The sequence below is a fragment of the Chiloscyllium punctatum genome, chromosome 17 (assembly GCF_047496795.1).
Source record: "Chiloscyllium punctatum isolate Juve2018m chromosome 17, sChiPun1.3, whole genome shotgun sequence".
NCBI lineage: Eukaryota > Metazoa > Chordata > Chondrichthyes > Orectolobiformes > Hemiscylliidae > Chiloscyllium > Chiloscyllium punctatum.
The window spans coordinates 94,810,448-94,836,700 of NC_092755.1; the positions used below are offsets into that span (position 1 = coordinate 94,810,448).

Below are 26,253 nucleotides of genomic sequence, written 5' to 3' on the forward strand. Positions count from 1 at the left end.
TTCCTGCACTACCTGCTTCTCTCTCCTACTTTTCCTGGTGGTAACCTATCTACCTGATGGTATCTATGGTTTATCTTCCTTCCTGTGACTGCCATCCATCACACCTCCTAGCTCCTGTAAATTCCTCACTGCCTTTAACTGCCGCTCCAACTGATCCATGTGATCTGATAGGATTCGCAATCAAACACTTCCTGCAATCAGCAACATGGAAACACTCCCTAATTGCCCACATCTGACAGGAAGAGCACATCACTCTATTAAATGCCAGCTTTGCATCTTAATCTACACATCCAGAAAATAGCAGTCTTACTATTCTAAAAACACTACTCCAAGCTAACTTCATATCTAAGTTTAAAAATGTAAAACTTTAAACAAGAAACACTTTGAATAAAATAGTAAAAAAAACCCACTCTACTCACTATTGTAGATTTTCAAAAAAAAACAACAGCAAGGTTACATTTAAAAATATGCACTTAGCTACTCCTGTACAGGTTCTCCCAAACAGGTTCCTTTAAGGTCAGGTTAGAATCCCTACAGTGTGGAACTAGGCGATTTGGCCCAACAGGTTCACACCAACCCTCTGAAGAGTAACCCATCCAGACCCATACCCCTGCATTTACCCCTGACTAATGTACCTAACACTATGGGCAATTTAGCATGGCCAGTTCTCCTGACCTGCACATCTTTGGACTTTGGGAGAAAACTGGAGTACCTGGAAGAAACCCATGCAGACACGGGGAGACTGTGCAAACTCCACACAGACAGTCACCCAAGGCAGGAATCAAACCCAGGTCCCTGGTGCTGTGAGGCAGCAATGCTAACCACTGAGCCACCATGCCACCCCTGTGAATTTTGCTGTTAGTTAATTTTTTAGACACTGATTTCCAGAGATGTTTGAATTAAAACAGCAAAGGCATTAGCTGTGAAGATTCACCGCTGTGTCAGACAGCAGTGTACGTTTCTTTCTCATTTGATTCACTGATCATGTGGTCTCTGCCCTTGTCTCTCTTCCTCCTTTTTAAAGTGCCATTGTTTTGATTCATTTTTCTCCCAAAATTCCTAAACAATGCAATTGCTTATAATAGTAATTACTGCTCCTGAAATTTGAAGAAATCAGCTCCAATACTTAAGATACCTCAAAACGCAACCCCTACAGCCACAATATTTTCCTGTCCTCCATCTTGGATTACGCAGAATCCTATGGAACAGGGGGCAGTATCCTGTCACCAAGTCACCCTTTATTTACGTGTGGACAGTCCTTGACACTGATCCAGCTCACTCTGAGCAGGATGTCTGACACTTCTGTTTTTCTGTCAGTCAGGGTTCCATGATTGGATCATGTTAACAGCCCCACTGAGGGAACTCATTCTATGAGGGCCACCTAGCTGATCTTGTTACATTCACTATAGTTTCCTAATCAGGATAGGGTGTGCTTATTTGTTTTTTGTTTAGTGAGTATGTATATCTTCATAGAATCATAGAATGATGAATCCATACAATGTGGAAACATACCATTTGGCCAGCAAGTCCACACTGACCCTCTGAAAAGTATCCCAACCAGACCCATTCCCCTACTCTATTACTCTACATTTCCCCTGATTGATACACCTAACCTACACATCCCTGAATAATATAGGCAATTTGGCATGGCCAATTCAACTAACCTGCACATCTTTGGACTGTGGGAGAAAACCGGAGCACCTGGACAAAACCCACAGACATGGAGAGAATGTGCAAAGCCCACACAGTCACCCAAGGCCTGGTGCTGAGGCAGCAGTGCTAACCACTGAGCCACTGTGCTGCCCGTAATTATTTATTTATATCTTGTGCATAACTTTGTTGCTGCAGATGAGAATAGGACACCTCTATGGAAAGTACTTAATGCTGTTTGTTAATTTGTGAAACAGCTTAACCCAGTTACAGTCATGTTCTCTCCTCCTAAAGCTCAAACAGGTAACATTTTTTAAAAAGTGTTCTTCTTACGTTGTGTTTTTATTAACTTGTTCTTTTTCCAGGGATAGTTTCTTAAATACACCTTGCCACATTGTCCATTCTTCAAATGGACATGTAGAGTAATCATAAGATACTTGGAAGGTAACAGCTGATATCTCTCCTATTTGACCTAACCTCAGCACATTCAGACTAACAGTAGACCTTCAAATAAAATCAACATATTTTAGTAGAAATCTAGAATGAAAGCCAACATGCCTGGCAGTATCTGTTGATATAGAAAGAGTTAACTGGAGTGCAGTGACTTCTTTGTTAACTGTTTAACACTCCATAGATGCTGGCTGCTAAGTTAAACAGATCTGTTAAGTTTCTCCAGCATTTTCTGCTAATTGGGCAGTGGCACAATGATAGCCTGTATTTTGCAACATTTGTAGAATCAAAACATTTGGCTCATCTTATTGGTGTCATAGCTATCTGATTAGTTCCACTCCCTGCTTTATCCCCAAAGCACCAGGAATGTTCGAGAATTCATGCAATTTCCTTAAGGCTCTGATGATTGCAAATTCAATTCCCCCCTCTTAAATTGAAAAAGTGAAATATCTCAAGGGACTGATAGGTAGCATGGTGGCTCAGTGGTTAGCACTGTTGCCTCACACTGCCTAGGTTTGATTCCAGCCTTGGGCAACTGTCTGTATTGAGTTTGCATATTCTCGTGTCTGTGTGGGTTTCCTCCAGGAGCTCTGGTTTCCTCCCATAGTCCAAAGATGTGCAGGTTAGGTGAATTGGCCATGGTAAATTGCCCTTTAGGTGCATTAGTCAAGGAAAATGTAGGGTAGGGGAATGGGTCTGGTTGGGTTACTCTTTGGAGGTTTAGTATAGACTTGTTGGGCCAAATGACCTGTTTCTACACTGTAGGGATTCTATGATATGGAAGCCAGTATACTTGATTGCATCACTGCATAATTGGCAGTTTAGTACGTTTGGGTTATGTTCAATCATTTGAATCAGGTTGCAGTATTTTTTGATCTTAGGGTCTATGAACTGCCAATGATCTTGAGCCTTTAGTACAATATTCCAGAGTAGTTTTAGCTTAGGTGAGTTTTGTATATTGACACTACAAGTACAATGTAATAATAACCATACAATGTAATAATAACCATACTCATGCTTTGCTTAAAGTACAGTTAATATTAACTCAGATCTTCTAATGCAATCACGCATCAGCAATACAGAAATAAAATACAAAGTATTGGTCTTGTTTGGTTTTGACTTTGTTGCACTTATCAGATTGTGTATTGCCATTCTGACTGACACTTTATTTCAAACTTAAGTTAATTTGCTTCATCTATCATTCTGCTTGTCAAGAATTGGTTTTGATTCATGAAATCGCAGATGAAGGTTCAAAAAGACTTTTTTTTAGACTAGATTCCCTACAATGCGGAAACAGGCCCTTCAGCCCAACAAGTCCATACTGACCATCCAAAGAGTAACCCACTGAGACTCATTTCTCTACATTTACCCCTGACTAATGCACCTTACACTATGGGCAATTCAGCATAGCCAACTCACCTGCCCTGCACATCTTTTGGATTGTGGAAGGAAACCCTCGCTGACACAGGGAGAATGTGAAAACTCCACACAGACAGTCGCCCAAAGTGGGAATCGAACCTGGGTCCCTGGCACTGTGAGGCAGCACTGTTGACCACTGAGCCACCGCACTGCCCTTAGCCACTGTGCCGCCCTTTGTGGGAGTAGAAATTCCTGCAACATATAGAACAAGATTGCCATGCAATGATATTATTGACAACATAATTTGGGAAAAAGACAATGTTATAAGGCTGAATGTTCATAATCAGTAATAAACAAACTGGAGTTATAACATGTACTAAAAGTGTTGACAGCAAATGTTAATGGAGATAGTGATTTAATTACTATTGTCAATTAGTACTTAATGGATTTTCTGGTAGTCTTTGATTTCATAAGGTTTTAATTTCTATTCATAGCATATATTCCATAAAATGAGCCGAGGAAAGTTTGTGCCTAGGAATGTTATTGAATGGGTTGGTGGGAGAGAGAAATTCTTTAGTGTCTGATCCATGAGCACTGGACTCAGTTATTGCAATCTTTTTAAAAGAAACAGCATGACAACTGGATTGCGAGAAAATAAATATTTGAAACAATACCAGTAGAAATTAAAACAATTGAAGAAGATGGGATTTTGTGCTATTCCTAGCAGCAATTTTTCATGTTGAGGGGACCTTCATTGAGTTGGATGCCATGATTCCCCATTGACTTTGCACCTCTGCTATATTGAATCCAGGATAGATAGATAGAATGGAAGATGACCATCCCACCCTGATGCTAATCAAAACCTTTACATGGGCAGTTACTGCTTAATTCAAGAGCTTCAGCCTGCTGCTGTTGGTATTCAACCGGTAGTGGGTCGCAGAGCCACTAACTGGGAAGCCAGTAAAGCAAACCCTGGTTAAGTCCCTCAAATACCAAGTTTGATTAAGAAACTCTAGGTACCCAAATGTGTTTGAAAGTGGGTGGTCTGCTGAGAGTTCTCCCATCTCCTCTGCCACCACCCCCCATTTCTACCAATCAGCAAACCAGATCCCATCTTCACTCACCTGTCACTTGAAGCTTGGTGTTCCATTGCCTCTGATGGATACATTGCTGGAAGCTGTCACAGCTCAATGGTCTATCAACAACCAAAAGCAATTTGGCTAGCAGCACAGGGCAGACAGGATTTCCAGATTCAAAGTCTTAAGTGCTGTTGAAGGCTTTTTGCTGGAGAATCAATTCTGGTAGGTGTTCTCCAACAAATGAGATACAGCCTAAACCCTATTGCCAATGTTAAATTTTGCTGTATGAGAAAACTGACAATTTAGTGTCATATTTCCTTTGAGTTTGCAGAGTTACACAAGGAGTTAAAATAAATTGTGCTGGCCTAACAGAATGGCAACGTTAACTGCTGTGAAAATTTAGTTAACTGATAGAGGAAACAAATTATTCAATTTCAAACATCTTTTGTTATTTTTAAGGATTAAATGATCCCCTATGCCATTGTGTACAGTGGGCAGAATTGTTGGCAAGTGGGTTCTTGATTACCAATATTGAGCCAGGGAGACTCACATTACCTCTTTCTGCAAAGACCTATCAAGTGGTAAGACCTATCAAGTGCCTGACTAGTATTACAATGAGGTATCCCCTCCCAGGATCCCTGTGGTGGAAGCCTTGTCTGTTGACAGTTGATGGCCACATAGATGCTGGAAGGTCTTTTGCACAGCAATGCAATGCCTGTTATCAGAAAAAAATGCCACCCTGGATCCAGGTCAGGGGTATTGACAGCAAGGGCAGGGGTTTGGCTTTCAGGAGGCCCCTGGTACCTGATGACTGATGCCTTGTTTAGATGGAGAACCTTTGAATAAGGAAATACTCTGGGAGCCAGCAAGTAAACACACCAGGGTTTGCTTGTCTTATGTTCCATATAGTGAACCACAAACTATTGCTGGGCTAATACCAGCAATGTGCTGAGGCTCTTAAGTCAACATGAATTGAATGTTTCCACAGGCTTACTACAGGCGTAATTGGGGTAAGGCGGTGGAACCTCCCCTGCCTGATTTCTTGCCTCCACAATCATGTTTTCACTCAGTAGGTTAAACAGTATGGATCTTACTTGTACGTGGTTTATTATTGTTGGTTCTGTGCATCTGCTTCTGGTCCGAGTTCTTTTTGTTTGTATCTTTCACCCTAATAATTTTGCTTCTTTCTATTCCTTTCTCCTGGTCATTTTTGCTGAGAGTCGGTAGGTGGTATGGGTTATGGAGAGAAGGGAACTATTAACAGCTAGAGGCATCATTTTACCTAGTCAGTTTCATGGAAAAAGTGACTCACTGGCTGCCTTTTCCTTGTCGGGTGGTGTTTATGATCATGCCTTGCTCACTCAGGCCTCCTTACTCACTGGATTTAGCTGCAGTTTTTGAAAAGCAACATTATAAACTTCTGAAATCTCATATTTGGAACTTGGCCCAGACTCAGTTGGAGGTGCATGATTGAATCTTTTTACAACTTGCTTCTGCCCCCAAACCAGAGTTAAAGATTTAATGCCAATTTGCTCTTCCAAATCTGTTAGAAGCATGTGCTGTGGTAAAGATGCAATGATCAATCTATGAATCTTAGAGTTATTCCATATACCAGAGTATTCAATTAGTGTATTATACAAAAACAACCAGCCACATTTTGCTTTTGTAGAAATACACACTATATTTAAGCGACATATTGATGGGGAATTATTTGAACTAAATTACACTTGTATATTAATTGAGGGTAATATTTCTGATTACAATTAATATTGTGAATAAGAGTGAGCATTTGTTTATGCTGTAGATGATAGCTTTTAAAAGCAAGTAGAAGAATAGCACCAATGACTGGCAAAAATAGAAAATGTTGGAAATACCAGCTGTGGGGAGATAAGCAGAGTTGATGGATGGAAACCTATTGGTACCTGAACAATGGTGAGATTTTTGGCAGAGCAGGGTGAGAAGCCTAATGAGGCCTTTAATGTCAGGAGCATCTTACTACATCTTTAATGCATAGAAATTGATGGAAAAACCTCAGGTCTGGCAACATCGGAGGAGAGAAAACAGAGTTTCCCCCACCACCCAATTTCTATTAGAGGGAAGTTGGATAGTCAACAAGACATTTAACAAGCAACAATTCCCCTTAAGAAACCAAACAGAGTTGCTCTTGCTGGAAATTAGATAAGTTAATTGTTGGAGAAACGCAAGTCTGGCTACATCTTATTTGGAAGGGTCACTGGACCAGAAACATTAACTCTGCTTTCTCTCCAGAGACTCTGCCAGACCTGCTTAGTGTTTTGGGTCCAGTGACCCTTCGTTCAGAAGGAATTATAGCTAGGAAGGATTGCTATGGGTTCAAGATGGGATTGGTGGGTTGGGGTCAGGGCGGGTAAACAATAGATGGAGATGAAGTCCAAAGGGGAAAAACAACAAACAATTGGACAGATGAAGGAATAGATAAATAGCTGCTAGTGGGGATCATGAGTGGCTGATAATGGGTTGATTGTGGTAGCAGCTTGAGGATAAGGCAGAGGCCTGGTATGTGGGGATTGGAGTTAATTCTGGTCTCACTCCTATAGGAAGGATGCTGTGAAACTTGAAAGGGTTCAGAAAAGATTTACAGTACAAGGATGTTGCCAAGGTTGGAGGATTTGAGTTATAGGGAGAGGCTGAATAGGCTGGAGTTGTTTTCCCTATACATGGGAGGCTTCGGGGTGACCTTACATGGGTTTATAAAGTCACAAGAGGCATGGATCGGGTAAATAGGCAAGGTATTTTTCCTGGGCTTGGGGAGTTCAGAACTATACAGCATAAGTTTACGGTGAGAGGGGAAAGATTTAAAAGAAACCTAAGGGACAAAGGATAATGCATGTATGGAATGAGCTGGCAGAGGAAGTGAAGGCTGGACGGATATATGAACAGGAAGCATTTAGAGGGATATGGGCCAAGTGCCGGCAAATGGGACTAGATTAATTAAAGATATCTGGTTGCTGTGGATGCGTTGGACCAAAGGATCTGTTTCCATGCTGTACATCTCTATGTCTGTATAACTAATGACATGGGAGATGTTCAGTCCCTAAAATTATCAAACTCCATATTAAGTCCTGAAGGCTCCAGGTTCCCCAAGCAGAAAATGAGATGCTGTTCATCCAGCTTGCATTTTTTTACTCCTCCATTCCATATTCAGCACATATGCCAATCTTTTCCTAGCCATAATCAGTTATGAAGGGTCACTGGATCTAAAACATTAATGCTGTTTTCTCTCCAGATTCTGCTAGACCCGCTGAGTTTTTCCAGCAATCTGTGCTTGATTTCAGCACCTGCAGTTTTTTTGCATCATTTATATTTAGTTTCTAATATTGCCAAACCCAAAAAAGCTAGATGTGCAGAATTCTCAACTTGAAAGTCAGAGTGGAAACCTGGCAATTTCAGCTTGCTGCTTCTTCTGAAAGACCTTTATATCGGAGATTGGGCACCAGCCATAGATACTCCATGTCCAGGGACATTGACACCTGACATAATCCAGCCTTTAAGAACCCTTGTACTATCTATGATCCACTTACTGTTTGCGCTTTGATACTGCACCTTATTCTGTACTGGCAATTATTGCAATGCTACAGAAGGACACGATTCAGTGATTTACACCCAGCTCATGAATTGGAGTTGGCCAAATTGAACTTTGAACACTATAGAGCAAGCACTCAGCTTATCTAGATGCACAGAGCACCCTGTCATGCAATGCCTTTGTTTTGCTCCCTCAGTCAGAGTTACCAAGTTCATATTACTTCTGTTTTGCCTTGCTGTTTAATGCAGACAAAGCCAGGTAACCTTGCCTGGAAAGGCAAAGAGGCAGCCTTTAGTCAGTGGGTCCTGGCACAGTAATTAGGAGAGCCTCTGATCCAGGTATTAGGTAGAGTCAGTGTCAGGCAGCTCTCCCCACGGGGATTGAGAAACTGAAATTCAGGTAGCCCACTATCTCTTCAGTCTTTCTGCCCTATTGAGCTGTCTTCCGTGAATGTAGCATTCAGGGAACTGAAAGTGGGTAGTCATGAGTGACAAATTGTTCCAGGAATGAATGCATTGCAAGATTGGGCTAGAATTGAACATCTGCCATTCACCTTGTTTATACCCATGATAATAAACTTCTATAAAGTCACCACTCAAACTCTTATGCTCCAGTGAAAAACTCCCAGGCTTCTAGCCTGTCTTAACTCAAACACTTCATTCCCAGAAACATTCTGGTAAGTCTGTTCTGAACCCTCTCCAGCTTAAATATCTTCCTATAACAGGACAATCCAGAAAAGGACCCCGACATCCTATACAATCTCAACATGTTGCCCCAACTCCTATACTCAGGACGGAGTGAGCAATGAAGGCAAACATGCTCAATACCTTGTTAACCACTGTGATGCAAACTTCACAAGCATTATGTGCGTGAACCCCTAGATCTGTTCTACAATACTAGCCAAAGCCCTATTTTTAAATTGTACAAGTCTTGTACTTGGATAAATTAGGTTTTATTTTAAAACAACTTAAACTCCATCTGCCACTCAGTCCATTAACCCAATTGATCAAGATCTTTGTAATCTTAGATGACTTTCTTCACTGTCCACTATACAACCAATTTCGTTGTCATTTGCAAACTTACTAAACCTGCCTCCTGTATTTTCATCCAAGTCATTTATATCAATCACAGAGAAAAATTGACCCAGTACCAATTCCTATGGTGATAACAGAAGTGGAGGAAAATTCTGTTGTGAATATAGGTGCAAAAGAGCAGAAGTGCAAGAAGGATGGTAGGCAGTGTCGAAGGTTCTGTCAATCATGCGGAGAGAAAAACAAACATGATTTCAAAGGTGGCATTGTTAGAACACATAAAGTACATTGACTTGGATCGAGGAAAGTTGAATACAGTCCTTATACGTGTGAGGAGACTGGACAGGACGTTGGTTAGGCCACTTTTGGAATAATGTGTGCAATTTTGATCTCCGTTCTATTGGAAGGATAGCTATAGGGAGAGGCTGAATAGGCTGGGGCTGTTTTCCTTGGAGTGTTGGAGGCTAAGAGATGACCTTATAAAGGTTTATAAAATCATGAGGGGCATGGATAAAGTAAATAGACAAAGTATTTTCCCTGGGTTGGGGGAAGCTAGAACTAGGGGGCATAAGTTTAGGACCTAAGAGGGGTGTGTGTGTGTGTTTGTTTGTTTGTTTGTTTGTTTTTATGGAGCGAGCTGCCAGAGGAAGTAGTGGAGGCTAGTACAATTACAACATTAAAAAGGCGTCTGATTGGGTATATGAATAGGAAGGGTTTAAAGGAATATGGGCCAAGTGCTGGCAAATGGGTGTAGATTAGATTAGGACATCCAGTTGGCATGGATGAGTTGGACCGAAGAGTCTGTTTCTGTGCTATACAACTCTATGACTATGACTCTAAGTGTAGTCAAGGCAGCTGTGGGAGTTCTGGTCTGGTTATAAATATTAGCTGGTAGATTATGGCCCAGCTCTCAAGCCACATCTCATGAATGAGAAAACTTCTGCTTTAACAGACTCCTTTGACAATTATAATAATAGTAATTATGAAACAGGGTAACTTCTCCCAGATTCCTGTAATGTTTAGCTTTCCCTCTGCTCTGTTACATCAATTAGATCCCATTTTATTATAATCTTTGCAACTTTAAGAACAAGTTGCATTTATAAAGGATTTTAAAATTTCTCAGAACATTACCTATGCACGTAACTCTTACTTCTAGATCTGAGATCTTGCAGAAATATTTGTCATCTGAAACTACAGGTGAGGTACTAGATGACTGCAGAGTAGCTAATGTTATGCCTTTAAGAATAGATGTAGAGAAAAGCCTAGGAACTAGAGACCTGAGAGACTGACTTCAGTGATGTGTAAGTTGGAGGTGATTCTGAAATATACACTTTATATGCATTTGGAGAGTCAAGGAATGATTAAGGATAGTTTCAATGGTTTTTGTGTGAGGAAAATAGTGTCTCAAATTTGATTGCATTGAGGAAGTAACCAAGAAGATTGAGGGGAGTGGTAGACATTGTTTACATGGATTTTAGTAAAGCCTTTGACAAGGTTCAGCATGGTAGACTAATCAGTAAAGTTAGATCACATTGCATTCAGGGTAGACTTGCCAATTGCATACAAAATTGATTATGGTAGAAGACAGGGTGGTGGTAAGTTGTTTTGGACTGGAGGCCTGTGACCAGTGTTCCACAGGAATCAGTGCTGGGTCCACTTTTGTCTGTCATTTATGTAAAATGATTTGGATGAGAATATGGAAGGTATGGTTTGTACATTTTGTTGTCATTCAAATTGGTGGTTATAGTAAACAGTGAAGAAGGTTATGAGAGAAAGTGAGGACTGTAGATAAGAGTTGAAAAGTGTGGCTCTGGAAAAAGCACAGCAGGTCAGGCTGCATCCAAGGAGCAGGAGAGTCAACGTTTTGGGCATAAGTCCCTCATCAAAAGGTTATCTAAGGTTAGAAAGAAATCTTGATCAATTCGGTCAATGGACTGAAGGATGGCAAATGGAGTTTAATTTGGATAAGTGTAAGGTATTGCATTTTGGTCAGACAAACAAAAGTAGGTAAAAGCAGGGCCTTGAGCAGTGTTGTAGAACAGAGAGAACTAGGGATTCAGGTACATAATTCTTTGAAATTTGCAACACACAGGGTGATTAAGGTGGCATTTAGCATGCTTGCCTTCATTGCTCAGACCATTGAGCAAAGGAATTAGAATGTTATGTTTAGGTTATACAAGACATTGGTGAGGCCTCTTCTGGAGTACTGTGTCCATTTCTGATCGCCTGCTACAGGGGGGTTTAATAGAAAGGGTTCAGAACAGATTTACCAAAATGTTTCTGGGAATGGACAATTTGAGTTATAAGGAGAGGCTCGGATTTTTCACTGGAGTGCCGGAGTTTGAGGAGTGACATAGAAATTTATAATTGTGAGGGATATAGGTAAGGTGAATGGCAGCTATCTTTTCCTAGGATGGGATAATTTCAAGACGGGAGTGGGGGAGGGGGGGCATATTTAAACTGAGGGAAAGGTTTAGAAAAGACAAGTACATGAATAGAAATGTTTGAGGGATATGGGCCCAGTGCAGACAAGCAGGACTAGTTTAGTTTGGGATTTAGTCTAGGCAGCTGGCTACTGCCTTGTGAAGGAACAATACAGGAGAAGCTTCTGTTTGGACGATGCCAACTTTGTCAAGGGGGCCTCAAAAATATCCCCACACTGTGGTTGACTGGGGCTCTTAAAATTATCTGATCCATCTTCTGCATTTTGACCTTCGCCCTATCTCTAACTGGACAGTCCCCCTTACCAGCATCCACATCCAAAAAAAACCTGAGCCACCTCCAAGCACATTCTCCTCCCCTCCCCTCCCTTGTCAGCCTTCCATGTGACCTTGCATTATAAGAAAATCACAATAGCTGTGCCATTTAATCAGTCCAGAATCATGTTATAGCCAGTGCACATTTAAAAAAGTTCACGCTTTTGAAAAATGTCCCAAATTCATCAATAGTGTTACAGTGAATTCACATTAACAAAATGCACATTACAGCAGAATGACCTGTTAGTTAAGCAATGTATTGTTCACAGTAAACTGAATAATATGCAGATTGTGTTTGCATTTCCCCACTCCATAAAGTGCCTTTAGACAAATGAAAAATAAAACTAGTCATTTGATGAGATCTGGACAGTGCTTAGATTTCTACTTAACATCTCTGAGCTTTGATAGAAGATTACATGGTAAGCAATTTAAAGGTTGCTAAGGATTTAGAGAGAAAAAAACATTAAAGCTAGCAACCACCTATCTACTTAGGTAATCAATACCTCTGGCACCAGCTCTAAATCAGACTCCTGCCTATGGGAGATTAGAACAGTCAGGAGAATCAAACTCTAACATTTGCTCTCAATAGAGAAAGAAAAACTGTTCTAGTGACTGTGTATATAAAGATTTGAGAATAAAGTATATGAAATAAAAAGTGGTAAAGGGCTAAAAGGCTTCCTACACACATGCTGTCCCCAGACACAGGCCATGTGCCTCCATTCTCAGAAGTGGAGGACTAAACTACAACTTCAAACACTTCTGCCAAGAATTACTCATTTGCGTTAAATCTTTCGGGGAACTTATTAACTTAGGGCTCTTTGCCCAGCCTTGTTAATACAGGAGTATAGCCCTAACAAATTATATACCACAAGATAAAGATTTTACAAGTTAAGTGAAATTAATATAAAAACTGACCCAATCAGCAGCTTCTAATTGCCCCATTTTTAATAGATTTTTAATAGAATCCCTACAGTGTGGAAACAAGCCCTTCAGTCCAGCAAGTCCATACCAACCCTCCGAAAAGTAACCCACCAGACCCATTCCCCTACTCTATAATCCTATATTTACCCCTGACTAATGCAACTAACCTACACATCCCTGAACATTATGGGCAATTTAGCATGGCCAATTCATCTAACCTGCACATCTTTCGATTGTGGGAGGAAACGGAAGCACCCGGAGGAAACCCATGCAGACATGGGGAGAATGTGCAAACTCCACAAAGACATTCACCCGAGACTGGATTCGAATTTGGGTCCCTGGCGTTGTGAGGCAGTAGTGCTAATCACTGAGTCACCGTGCCGCCATGTCAGTTTTGAATACAGATGTCATCTCAGGGAGGAGTGAAAATATACTGGGCCACTCATTTTTAAAAGTTCTCTACTGGCCTATTGCTCCTCACCAGATTTCTTTCTGTCTGACTTCCAATGCTCTATACTGTATGAGTTAGAGACAAAAAAAAAAGCAGATGCCGAAATCCAAAATGGACAGGCATGCAGTTGGAAGACTACAACAGGACAGGCAGCATCAGGAGGTGGAGAAGTTGATGTTTCGGGTGTAACCCCTCTTCAGGCCTGGGGGTGGGTAAGGGGGGAGCTGCAGATAAAGGGGGTGTTGGGGGCAGGGTGGTGAAGTGGGGATAGGTAACGACAGGTAGAGGGTATGACCTGGTTGGTCAGTGGGAGGAATGAATTCGGTTGGTGGCAGGGAACAATGGAAGGGAAAGGGGTTGGGAAGGGAGTCGAGGGATGGGGAGGGAGGTTATTTGAAACTGGAGAACTCAATATTAAGTCCTCTGGGTTGTATGCTGCCCAGTTGGAAGATGAGGTGTTGTTCCTCCAATTTTCACTGGGGTTCATTTTGGCAATGGAGGAGACCAAGGATGGTCATGTCAGAAAGGGAGTGTTTGGGGGAATTGAAATGGATGGTAACTGGGAGGTCTGTTCGGACCTGCAGACCTGACTTCGATGCTCAGTAAACCATTCCCTAAATTTACATTTGGTCTCCCCGATGTAGAGAAGACCACACCAGAAACATCTGATGCAGTAAACGAGGTTGGAGGAGAGGCAGGTGAACCTCTGTCTCACCTGGAAGCACTGTTTGGGGCCCTGGATGGAGGTGAGGGGGGTGGTGCACCAGCTGGTTTTACATCTTCTTTGATTGCAGGGGAAGGTACCTGGGGGTTGGTGGGGACAGTGCTGCAAACCAAGGATTGTCGAAGGGAATGGTCTTTGCAGAAGGCAGAGAGGGGTGGGGAGGGGAAGATATTCTTGGTGGTGGGGTCCAGTTGGTGTTGGTGGAAGTGTTTAAGGATGATGCATTGGATGCGGAGACTGGTGGGATGGTGGGTGAGGACTGGGGGAGTCTGTCTTTATATCGTTTTGGGGGACAGGGAGGCGGGTTAGAGTAGTTGAACAGGGAATGGAGGTGGTGCAACGGAGGGCTGTCTGGATGATGGGGGGAGGAAAAGCACATTGTTCAAAATAGGTAGACATCTGGGAACCTGTATTGTAAGAGTTACAGACAGTCCCTTATTCCCATTATACTCTAAGCTTCCCTCGACATTACTTCTATTTTACAAGAGGCTGCAAGGCCTAACTCCACCTACACTCTAATGTAATAAGGCACTACTGAATGAGCCCACCTTTTATAGTCCTAATTCATAGGTTTTTGAAAATGGATTAAACCAGTCATCTAATTAACTATATTCAGCTGAGAGCCTGTAAACTCCTGCTTTAAAGCTGCAATTAAACTTCACCCAATCAAAAGAGCAACTTTTACTTAATTGCTAAATTAAAGAACAAACTAAACTTTAGATTGAAATTTAGACTGAGATTAATGCTTAAAATTATTCCCTAAAATGGCAGCATGGTGGCTCAGTGGTTAGTTCTGCTGCCTCACAGTGCTAGGGACTCATTTTCGATTCCAGCATCGAGCAACTGTCTGTTTGGAGTTTGCACATTTTCCCTGTGTCTGCGTTGGGTTTCCTCCGGGTGCTCTGGTTTCCTCCCACAATCCGAAGATGTGTAGGTTAGGTAAATTAGCCATGCTAAATTGCCAGTAGAGTTCAGGGATGTATAATTTAGATGCATTAGGCGGGGGTAAATGTGGAGTAGAAGGGGAATGGGTTACTCTTCGAACACTTGGTGTGAACTTGTTGAGCTGAAAGGCATGTTTGCACACTGTAGGGATTCTATGATAAAACTTGCCTTTTAAGATACCCTGTTTCACCAAACCCCAGCTGCACTCTACTGCAGACTCTATTCACATTTGTTGATAATGCAAAATCGGTGGCAGTGAATTTCAGTATTGTTTAGAGTGATGCCATCCACATTGGATCTAAAAAGAATACATCAGGGAGTATGGACCCCTCTAGTGAGGTCATCAGACTCAGTACCAAGAAGACGAGGTACTGGTTTGAAAATCACAATATAATTCAAGATTTGCTTTCAATAAAAATGTCAGCTTATAAAATCTCACCTGGTGGCGTTCAAAAACCATGAGAAGAAAACAGCCTACTGTCAAGTATGCATCACCCTTCAACATAAACTGAGAAACGTCCAGATAAATGGTGATTGCATTTGTGGACAAAAACCTGTTCGAGTACTTTAGCTCGCCAACTAGAGACATTACAAGTTACTATAAAACACTAAACTCTATCTATGGACCAACATATCAAGCCAGAAACCATCTGACAATCGCCAGTGTTAAGACATTACACAACACTGGGATCACTGATTGGAACTCTTCGCAACACTTTTCAGTGCTGAGTGCACAGTGCAACACATTTTTCATTAGCCTGTCAAAAATAACTGAATGGAATCCTGCCTTTAGAGGAAATTTTGATTACCGTGAACCAAATAAGAGTAACAAAACCCCCAGGGTCGATGGAATTCCATCCATAGTCTTAAAGAGTGGTGGCTCTGCCCTACTACTGAACTCCATTCGGCTTTCATGACTTGCTGGGAATAGGGAAGGATTTCACAGGATCTTTGATGCCATTGTCATCATCTTCTACAAAAAAAGGAGAAATGGCAAACAGCTCCCAACTGTTGTGGAATCTGAACCTGGCTAGAATACTTATGAATAGAATTTTACCCACTATTTGGAAGAAAAGCTGCCAGAGAGGTGGTGTGGTTTCAGAGAAAACAGCTGCACTGCAGACATGTATTTGCATTCAGACATGCAAAATGTTGTGAGCAAAACTAAGGTTTGCAGAACTCACTAAGGCATTTGACACCATGAGCAGAGATAGATTTTTGGGAAATCCTTGAAAAATTTGGATGTCCATCAAGGTTCCTGGCTATGAGTATGCAGTTTAATTAAAATACATTGATCTCAACAGAGACTTCTCATCCCTTCCAAATCTCAAGTGTTGTGAAGCAGAGATGTTTGCTAGCTCCAGCCTTAATCACTATCTTCTTCAGCAGGCAATGGAAGACCTTAAGGAGGAAGTTTACATACCTTTCCAGGCTGCTGAAATCATTTTAACAAGAGGAATCTTCAGGCTCATGTGGAGATTTGAAAAACTAATCTGTGAATTTTCTTTCACTGATGTCTGCACTCTTCTGGCCCATTGTCAATCACACCTGCACTGTATTGTTTACATTTTTCTGAGTAGGCACAATATTTTGGATTTAAAAACCCAGTATATATAAAACTGTAGCCTGCACCACAAGAAGAATATAGACCACTAAACCGTGTCATTGAGGGAACCAAACTGAATGTTGCAAGCAATTTACCTATTAGGGGAGTATCATCTCATTTGATGTCACCATCAGTGAAAAGGTGGATGGTAGGCTTATGACAACAAACAATGCATTTGGCAGATTCTACAAATAAATACGGAATAACCACAACTTTTGAGCCCAGACTAAACTTAATAGTGTTCAGAGCGATAGCCCTCACCATCCTTCTGTATGATGCCACAAATATTTAATCTAGACCTGGGTATGCTGTATTGGGAGTGTTGCAGATATATTTGAGATGGAGTGAAGAACCAGCATGAAAGAGAAGATATCCAATTGTTTCCAGCAACAAGAACTTAGACAGTCCCTGGTGATCTGCTTCCACACTAAAAGCATACACGAAGCACTATCTCAGTCACAGCTGGGTCAGCTGGTGGTTGGGACAATTAGAGGGTGGAATGTCTGGATTGCCATGCTGTTCTTTGTCAGCACTTGACTCCAGTTTGCCATTAGGGATGAGAATCAGTGTACAAATCCTGCCCACCTGAGACAAGTGCTTTCCCTTCAATTGGTTGGTCTTGAGCCAGCATTTCCCAGGTGGGAATGTTACACTCTTTCTAGAAGAATTTGAGTGTATCCCTGAAGTGCTTCCTTTGTACTTCGGGGGCTCTCTTGCTGTGTTGAAGTCCCACATATAGAGCTTGTTTTGGCAATCTTGTGACAGGCATGTAAACAATACACTAAATGGTAAGGTCCTCAAGAGTGTTGCTGAACAAAGAGACATTGGAGTGCAGGTTCATAGCTCCTTGAAAGTGAAGTCGCAGGTAAATAGGATAGTGAAGAAGGTATGCTTTCCTTTATTGGTCAGAGTATTGAGTACAGGAGTTAGAAAGTCATGTTGTGGCTGTACAGGACATTGGTTAGGCCACTGTTGGAATATTGCGTGCATTTCTGGTCTCCTTCCTATCTGAAAGATGTTGTGAAACTTGAAAGAGTTCAGAAAAGATTCACAAGAGTGTTGCCAGGGTTGGTGGATTTGAGCTATAGTTAGAGGCTGAACAGGCTGAGACTGTTTACCCTGGACCATCGGAGGCTGAGGGGTGACCTTAAAAAGGTTTACAAAATTATGAGGGGCATGGATAGGATAAACAGACAAAGTTCTGGATTAGTGGTGCTGGAAGAGCACAGCAGTTCAGGCAGCATCTGAGGAGCAGCGAAATCGACGTTTCGGCCAAAAGCCCTTCATCGCTGCTCCTCGGATGCTGCCTGAACTGCTGTGCTCTTCCAGCACCACTAATCCAGAATCTGGTTTCCAGCATCTGCAGTCATTGTTTTGACCTAAACAGACAAAGTCTTTTTCCTGGAGTGGGGGAGTCCAGAACTAGAGGGCATAGGTTTAGATTGAGGGGAAAGATATCTGTTTCCATGCTGTACATCCCTATGACTCTATGACCTGTCCACTGGAGTTGATTGAGCATGTTCAGTGATTCAATTCTCAGCATGTTGGTATGAGCAAGAACACTGACATTGGTGCACCAATCTTACCAATGGATTTGGTACCGCCTCATGTGGAGGCAGCACTGGTACAGACATTGAGTTGCCTGCTGTACATAGCCGAAAAAAAGTGTGCTGGAAAAGCACAGCAAGTCAGGCAGCATCTGAAGAGCAGGAGAGTTGACATTTTGGGCATAAGCACCACCTTATTTTTTAAATGTTTGTAATTATCTCTCTACCTCAATTAATTAGATTATAGGTCATCCCCTTCATTTACTGTTCAGCTGTTGACACTTTACTCATCGCTGTCTAACACTTTTGATTGTCTGCAGAGACTTATTATTCAACACTCCCCTCACATCATTGGTATGATCTTTTGATCTCTTTCCCATTGATCTCTCTGCCTATAAGTTCTGTGCCTGTATGCTATCCCCACCTGGGAAATGCTGGCTCAAGATCAACCAATTGAAGGGAAAGACTGACAAGCCTCTCAGAATGTTGTGTTCCTTTAATTCTACACTCCTGAGCATCCCTGGTTTCCTTTACCCATCATCAGCAACTACGCCTTCAGGACCAAGGTCCTCAAAGAATTCAAGGAGTGATGAAATAGCCTCAAGACTAATTAGCCTACTTGTGTTCCTATGTTCATAACTGATTTATTTTTTTAACGTTTATACAGCAGCTAGAGGGATGAAAATGACACAGGTTTGAAAAGAGTGACATTTGTGAGCCATTCATTTTAAAATCTGGATAAATGTACAGTGTTTCATAATCTGGCTCTCTTCCTATTTATGATCTCCTTTCATATGAACACTGTACTTACTGACTAAAGTTGTTGCTTTCAGGAAGGAGAGACTGAAAGCTTGGGGGAGCTACAAAAGGTGCAAGCGCAAGCCCAAGAACTTCAAAACCAGAGGTGGAGAATTCGGAGTGAGTCTGATGGTATGTACTGAGGCTACTTTGCAATCCTTTTCTTAAAAAAACTTCTGAGAGGACAGTTTGACTTGAAATGCTGCAGATTGAGATATTTCCAGTTTAAGTAACATTTTTTATCGTCTTATAAATTGCCATGTCCTTTATTCTGTGGTCTCTATTCAGATCAAAGAAATAAAGTGATTTTTACAAAAAAGTCCCATTGTTGGGAATATGGGGTACTAGTACACTGAAACATTGTTGCCTCTTGAGGGAGCATTAAGAACAAAGGATCACTATTTCAAAATAAGGGTTTTCCCATTTAAGACTGTATATAAGGAGATTTGTTTTCTCACAGTGGGTCATGAGTATTTAGAATTCCTCTTCAAGAGGTGGTGGAAGCAGAGTCCTTGAATATTCTGAAGGCAACAGTATTAATTATTAATATTCTGAGATCTGAAAAATCAGATTTGTTTGCATTTAAGAAATAAGTTTTTTTTGACAGATGTACTATACCTCTTTTTCATTGGTGTAAACAGGTTGCAGACTTTTTGACTTGTGACAATCTGTTACGGTATTTGTTCGGTCTAGTCAAGTTATCGCATCCTGGTATAGGTAGGTGCATGATGCTGTTAGGAAAAAGCTATCATAGCTGAATTTATTATGGAGCCCCAAATGGTAGCTGCATGTTACACATGAAGATGAGGGCCTGCCAACAACATTTGGGGCTTGCATTCATTTAGTGCTTTTAATATGGTAAAACATGCTAAGGCCTCCCACAGGAACATAATTTGACATTGAGCCAAGAAAGGAGACAATATAACAGGTAAATGGAGTACATTGTACAGAATGTCCTAAAGAAATTAAGCATTTTAGTTTGTCTTTTTTGTGGAAAATCAATCCACTGCCCTGTATCTGTTAGCACTGCACTGAACTTAGTGTGTACTCAAATTTGTATCTGACATTGCTAATTAATGATCAATCGCTTCTTGTCTATTAAGAATCTATCTACCATTATCTTAAGATTATCCAAGGACTCTGCTTCCACCACCTCTCGAAAAAGAGAGTTCTAAATACTCATGATCCTTTGTGAGAAAGAAGATGTCCTTATAAGACCATAAGACCATAAGACATAGGAGTGGAAGTAAGGCCATTCGGCCCATCGAGTCCACTCCGCCATTCAATCATGGCTGATGTGCATTTCAGCTCCACTTGCCAGCGTTCTCCCCGTAGCCCTTAATTCCTCTAGACAACAAGAACCTATCAATCTCGGCCTTGAAGACATTTAGCGTCCCGGCTTCCACTGCACTCCGTGGCAATGAATTCCACAGGCCCACCACTCTCTGGCTGAAGAAATGTCTCCGCATTTCCGTTCTGAAATGACCCCCTCTAATTCTAAGGCTGTGTCCACGGGTCCTAGTCTCCTCGCCTAACAGAAACAATTTTCTACCATCCACCTTTTCAAAGCCGTGTATTATTTTGTACGTCTCTATTAGATCTCCCCTTAATCTTCTAAACTCCAACGAATACAATCCCAGTATCCTCAGCCGTTCCTCATATGCCAGACCTGTCATTCCAGGGATCATCCGTGTGAATCTCCGCTGGACACGTTCCAGTGCCAGTATGTCCTTCCTGAGGTGTGGGGACCAAAACTGGACACAGTACTCCAAATGGGGCCTAACCAGAGCTTTATAAAGTCTTAGTAGTACATCTCTGCTTTTATATTCCAACCCTCTTGAGATAAGAGACAACATTGCATTCGCTTTCTTAATCACAGACTCAACCTGCATGTTTACCTTTAGAGAATCCTCGACTAGCACTCCCAGATCCCTTTGTGCTTTGGCTTTATTAAGTTTCTCACCATTTAGAAAGTAGTCCATGCTTTTATTCTTTTTGCCAAAGTGCAAGACCTCGCACTTGCTCACGTTAAATTCCATCAGCCATTTCCTGGACCACTCTCCCAACCTGTCTAGATCCTTCTGTAGCCTCCCCACTTCCTCAGTACTACCTGCCTGTCCACCTAACTTCGTATCATCGGCAAACTTCGCTAGAATGCCCCCGGTTCCCTCATCCAAATCATTAATATATAATGCGAACAGCTGTGGCCCCAGCACCGAACCCTGCGGGACACCGCTCGTCACTGGCTGCCATTCTGAAAAAGAACCTTTTATCCCAACTCTCTGCCTTCTGTTAGATAGCCAATCCTCAATCCATCCCAGCAGCTCACCTCGAACACCATGGGCCCTCACCTTGCTCAGCAGCCTCCCGTGTGGCACCTTATCAAAGGCCTTTTGAAAGTCCAGATATGCTGTCTTAAATGAGAAATCCCTTATTTTGAAATAATTATTCTTTGTTCTTGATCCTCTCACAAAAAGCAACATTCTTTGCATATCAATCCTGTCAAACTGTCATGTTTACATCTCTTATTTTTCTAAACTCTCACAAATGTAAGCCTACATGGTCCAACCTTTCCTCGTAAGGCAATCTACCAATTACGGGTATTAAAAAGTGAATGCTACTATAGTCCGTTCTATCACTATAGAGAATAGACTGGTGACTAGTTTAATCTGAAGATCAACCCCACCATAGGCAGGGTTGAGAAGGCAGGGCCTTCAATGGGCTTTTTGTCAGTGTGGGAATTTTTAATAAAGTATATTTTGTTTTTTACTTTTATTAATGGGCTGTGGGTATCTGGCTACCATTCATTTCCCACCCCCATTTGCTCTTGAGAAGCTGGCCTTCTTGAAATGCTGCTGTCCATTTGCTGTACTTATCTTGACAGCACTATGAGGGAGGGAATTCCAGGATTTTTACAAATGTCACTAAAGGAACTGCAATATATATCACAACAAGAAGGTGAATAGTTTGGAGGGAACTTGCAAATGGAAGTCTTTCCATATACCTGTTGACCTTGTTCTTCTAGATACTAATGGTTGTGGGTTTCGAATGTACTGAGTCTGGAGCAGTGCTTCTTGCTAGTTGGTACACACTGCTGCTACTGTGCATCAATAGTAGAGAGAATGTAGTTATGATGTCAATCAATGGATTGCTTTATCCTGGGTGTTTAGATCAAAGTAGTGCTGGAAAAGCACAGCAGATCAGGCAGCATCCGAGGACCAGAAAAATCGACATTTCAGGCAAAAACCCTTCATCAGGAATAGAGGCAGGTAGCCTCCTGGATGTTGCTAAGCTTGTCAAGTTTCAGTATCTCCAGGCAAGTGGGACATATCCATCACACTCTTGATTTGTGCTTTGTCGATGGTGAACAGGCTTTGAAGAGTCAGGAGATGAGTTACTCACTACAAGATTCCTAGCCTCTGACCTGCTGTTGTAGCCAGAGTATTTATCTGGTGAGTCCAGTAGAGCTTCTGGTCAATGGTAATCCCCAGAATGATGGTAGTTTGGGATTCAATGATAGAAATGCTTTGAATGTAAGAGGAGATGGTTAGATCCTGTCTTTTTTGGGATGGTAATTGCTTATCATTTGTGTTACAATAAGAATGTAACTTCCCACTTGTGAGCTCATATCTGGATATTGTCCAAGTTTTGTTGCATTTGATCATGGACTGCTTCAGTGTCTGAGGAGTCACAAGTGGTACTGAATATGTGTATATTCATCAGTCAGCATCCCTACTTCTGACCTTACGATAGAGGGAGGGTAATTGATAACACAGCTGAGAATGGTTAGGTATAGAACAGGACCCCATTTCTGAGGGCTCTTGTGGTATACAGGTAGTGTCCCTATCTCTGGGGCAGAAGGCCTGAGTTCAAGTCCAATCTCCTTCTGAGGTATGTCATAATATATACCTCACCATTGTGGACTCCTATGTTGTAGAGGTAGTGTACCTACTATTAAACCAGCAGGCTCAGGTTTAATTCCCACCTATCCTGAGACATTCATAACATCTCTGAAAAGGTTGATTAGAAAGTAGTTTTTAAAAATGTTCTACTTCATAGCCCTCTTGTGATGGAGAGGTAGTGATCTTAACTCTGAGTCAGGAAACCTGGCTTCAAGTCCTACTGGCTGCAGGGGTGTGAAATAATATCTCTGCTCAATCTCTGGAATATGTCTGGAATATTGCATGCAATTCTGGTCTCCTTCCTATTGGAAGGATGTTGTTGAAAGGGTTCAGAAAAGATCTACAAGGGTGTTGCCAGAGTTGGACGATTTGAGCTATAGGGAGAGGTTGAATAGGCTAGGGCTGCTTTCCCTGGAGCGTCGGAGGCTGAGGGGTGACATTTTAGAGTGTTATAAAATCATGAGGTACATGGATAGGGTCAATAGACAAAGTCAGGGAGTCCAGAAGTAGAGGGCATAGGTTTAGAGTGAGAGGGGAAAGATATAAAAGAGACCTAAGGGGCAACTTTTTCACAGACGGTGGTGTGTATGTGAATGGGCTGCCAGAGGAAGTGGTGGAGACTAGTACAATTGCAACATTTAAAAGGCATTTGGATGGATATATGAATAGGAAGGGTTTGGAAGGATATGGGCTGGGTGTTGGCAGGTGGGACTTGATTTGCTTGGGATATCTGGTCAGCGTGGACGAGTTGCACTGAAGGGTCTATTTCTGTGTTGTGCATCTCTATGACTCTATGACAAGTTGATTTGAAAATATCTGCTCTACTTCTGAGGAATCTTGTGGTATAGTGGTTGTGTCTCTACCTCTGCTGCCGAAATGTTTCATAATATGTGTGAACAATTTGATTAAAAATATCTTTAGGGTCTCTTGTGGTGGAATGGTAGTGTCCCTTTCTCAGGGCTAAGAGACTCAGGTTCAAAGCCCACCTGCTGCAGAGGTGTGCAGCAACATCTCTGAATGAGTTGATTTTAAAACATATTGAAGGGCTATTGTGATGCACTGGTAATGTCCCTATCACTAAACCAGAAGGCCTAAGATAAAGTCCCACATGCTTCAGAATTCTGTAATAACATCTCTGAATAAGTTGATTAAAAAATATCTTCGTCCTTGGTTCAGGTCCCGCCTGTTCCAGAGGTGAGTCAAAGCAAGTCTGAACAGGTTAATTAAAAATATGTGTATCCTGAGGAGCCAACATGCCTACGTTAAAGGCCCACCTTCTCCAGACTTGAAATATTAACACTGCTTTTTCTCCACCAATGGTGCTAGACCTGCTGAGTTTCTCCAGTGATTTCTGCTAAAGAGTTTTAGATTGACAGGATTCTTGTGGAAGAATCTAGGACCACTTGGCATAATCTCAGAAAAAGGGGTTGCACAATTAAGATACGAGTGAGGAAGAATTTCTGCTGGGGGTAGAGAATCTGTGGAATTCTTTATTACTTTACTGAGATTAGATTATTACATTTACGAGGTGTACAAAATTATGAGGGGCATGCGCAGGGTGAAGAGGAAGCAGCTTTTCCCTTAGTCAAAGGGTCAATAATGTTGGAGTATAAATTTAAGGTGAAGTGCAGAAAGTCTAGAGAGGTTTTGAGGAAAATGTTTTACATTCAGCAGATGGTGAGAATCTGGAATGCATTGCCTAGAAGTATGTTTGAGGTGGAAAATCTCAACATTTAAAAAAATATGTGGATGAGCTCTTGGAATGACACAGCAGACTTGATGCGGCTGAAGGACCTCGTCTGATCTGTGTAACTATTCAAGGCTGAGAAGAACAGATATTTAATTAGTAAGGAAGCCAAGGGTTGTACAGGAAATGCATAAAGTGAAGTTGAGGATTATAGGGTAAGCCATGATCTCAATGAATGGTAGAGTAGACATAATGGGTTGATTGGCCTACTTCTTATGGGCTTATAGTGAACCCTTAACGTTAGTGCCTTTCTTGTATGTGAGAAGTATAATTTATCTTATGGTTGAAATTTTGAATTTGAGTTAGTGGCATAAGGGCTTTCTGTCTGTCTGAATCAATTTATTGATTAACATAAATCTTTCTATATCCAAAGTGATTTAATTTAAAACAGTGTGTGAGAAAGACTTCCTAAATATCAAGGGTTTTGTTTACATTGAGAGAATTTTATGACAGAAACAGATAAACAGTGTTCATCAGGCTGCGGTTTATAAAATCAGGGATTTTTTTTTTACTTTTGAATTAGGGTAATCACCCACTGTTTTGGAAGAAGATTTTCTTTGTTTCAGTTTGAACAGATCAGCAGGGTTCTTAGTTGAACCTAGTTGTATAAAGCAGTTGCTCCTGAGAAAGGGAGAAGATAGGTTATCTTAGTGTGAGGAGTTTAGCAGAAGTTCCAGACCAGAACTGTTTGGTTAAAACACGACAGAGTTACTTGAAACTGAGAAAGTTACATGACAAATCAAGGAAAAGACCATCAGATTCTCATGACCAGACAATTTGAAGCCACAGCTTAGCCAAATCCTATATAGTATAGAGAAGGGAACTTGCTTTATGTTTAAGTGCTCTGGGTGGATTCTGTTGGGATTAATGGGATTATATTCTTAGTGCATGTTTTTAAATCTTTAAACATTTGTTATATATAAATATTTTGTTTTCTATTTTATTTACTTTTTTTGCATAATAATATCCAGTTTTATTGTTAAGCCCAAATGAAAACCAATAATGAAAACTAGAGCAGATAAGAAGACTAAAGTTTGAAATTTTGGTTCTGGAAACAAGGTGTTAGTGTCTCCGGGGAGCCAGAGTCATCTCTTTGGATTGGAAAATTGCACATCTCTCCACTATTTTAGGACAGGCAAAAGAGGAAAACCAGGGGATTACAGACCAGTTAACTTAACATCTGTGATGGGGACATTGTTGGAGTCTATAATCAATGATGGTGTAATGAGCAACTTCAAAATTTTCATTTAATCAGTGAGAGGTAGCATGGATTCATGACAGGTAAGTCATGCTTAACAAACCTCAATGAATTTTTTGAAGAGGTGACTCAGGTAATGAGTAGGGCAATTTACTGACATGGCTGGGAAATTGGTTGAGTGGCAAGTGACAGAAAATAGGGATAATGTGTACGAGCTCAAACTGGCAGGATGTGACCAGTAGTATCCACAAGAATCTGTTTTAGAGCCTCAATTATTCACATTATTTATTAACAACTTGGATAATGGCATAGAATGTCTAATATTCAGATTTGCTAATGATGCAAAGTTAAGTGGAATTATAGACAGTATAGATGATAGCATAAAATTACAAAGGGATTTTGATGGACTAAGTAAATGGCAAAACTGTGGTAGATAGAGATCAATGTAGATAAATGTGAGGTTATCAATTTTGGAGCAAAAATGGATAGATTAGGATACTTTCTAGATGGTATGAAGTTAAATGCAG

General features: G+C 41.3%; 1 protein-coding gene across 3 annotated transcripts in view; it reads left to right on the forward strand.

Annotated features, from left to right (window-relative positions):
• smtnb (smoothelin b) overlaps positions 1-26,253 on the forward strand; it is a 355,969-nt gene that overhangs the window by 143,751 nt on the left and 185,965 nt on the right. For all 3 annotated transcript variants that reach the window (XM_072587983.1, XM_072587985.1, XM_072587984.1), the window contains exon 6: positions 18,915-19,011. In XM_072587983.1, coding sequence (XP_072444084.1) covers positions 18,915-19,011 — 97 coding nt within the window. The remainder of the gene's footprint in view (positions 1-18,914; positions 19,012-26,253) is intronic.